The 499-nt window shown below is 71.9% G+C and overlaps 1 protein-coding gene across 1 annotated transcript in view; it reads left to right on the plus strand.

Annotated features, from left to right (window-relative positions):
- Positions 1-193, plus strand: part of LOC100549236 (basement membrane-specific heparan sulfate proteoglycan core protein) — a 17,811-nt gene extending 17,618 nt beyond the window's left edge. Inside the window, exon 59 of the mRNA XM_010723011.1 lies at positions 27-193. Within this exon, the coding sequence (XP_010721313.1) occupies positions 27-193 (167 nt within the window). The remainder of the gene's footprint in view (positions 1-26) is intronic.
- The last annotated feature ends 306 nt before the right edge of the window (positions 194-499 follow it).

Genomic DNA, 499 nt, shown 5'->3' on the forward strand with positions numbered 1-499 from the left:
GCTGACTCCCCTTTTCCCCCCCCCAGGCACCCCGTCGCCCTGTGAGCCCAACGAGTTCAAGTGCCGCAATGGGCACTGCGCCCTGAAGCTGTGGCGCTGCGATGGGGACAACGACTGCGGGGACGGCTCGGATGAGACCGGCTGCCGTGAGTGTGGCGCGGGGCGTGGGGACACGCGGCACGGCGCTGCCTGACGGCCGATGTCCCCACAGCCACCAAGGTGCCCGGCATGCCCTGCCGCCCCGACCAGTTCAGCTGCGTGGTCAGCGGTGCCTGCATCCCCGCCAGCTACCATTGCGACGAGGAGCCCGACTGCCCCGACCGCTCCGACGAGGTCGGCTGCAGTAAGTGGCACCTGGGGACACGGGCACTGCAGCGCGGCACGGTGCTGGGTGGGGCTGACACAGGTCTCCCCGCTGGGGCTGACTCACGTGCCCCCGCAGTGCCGCCGCAGGTGGTGACGCCGCCGCAGGAGTCGGGGCGGGCAGTGGCGGGGCAGA

Source organism: Meleagris gallopavo, chromosome 23, assembly GCF_000146605.3.
Source record: "Meleagris gallopavo isolate NT-WF06-2002-E0010 breed Aviagen turkey brand Nicholas breeding stock chromosome 23, Turkey_5.1, whole genome shotgun sequence".
Lineage (NCBI taxonomy): Eukaryota > Metazoa > Chordata > Aves > Galliformes > Phasianidae > Meleagris > Meleagris gallopavo.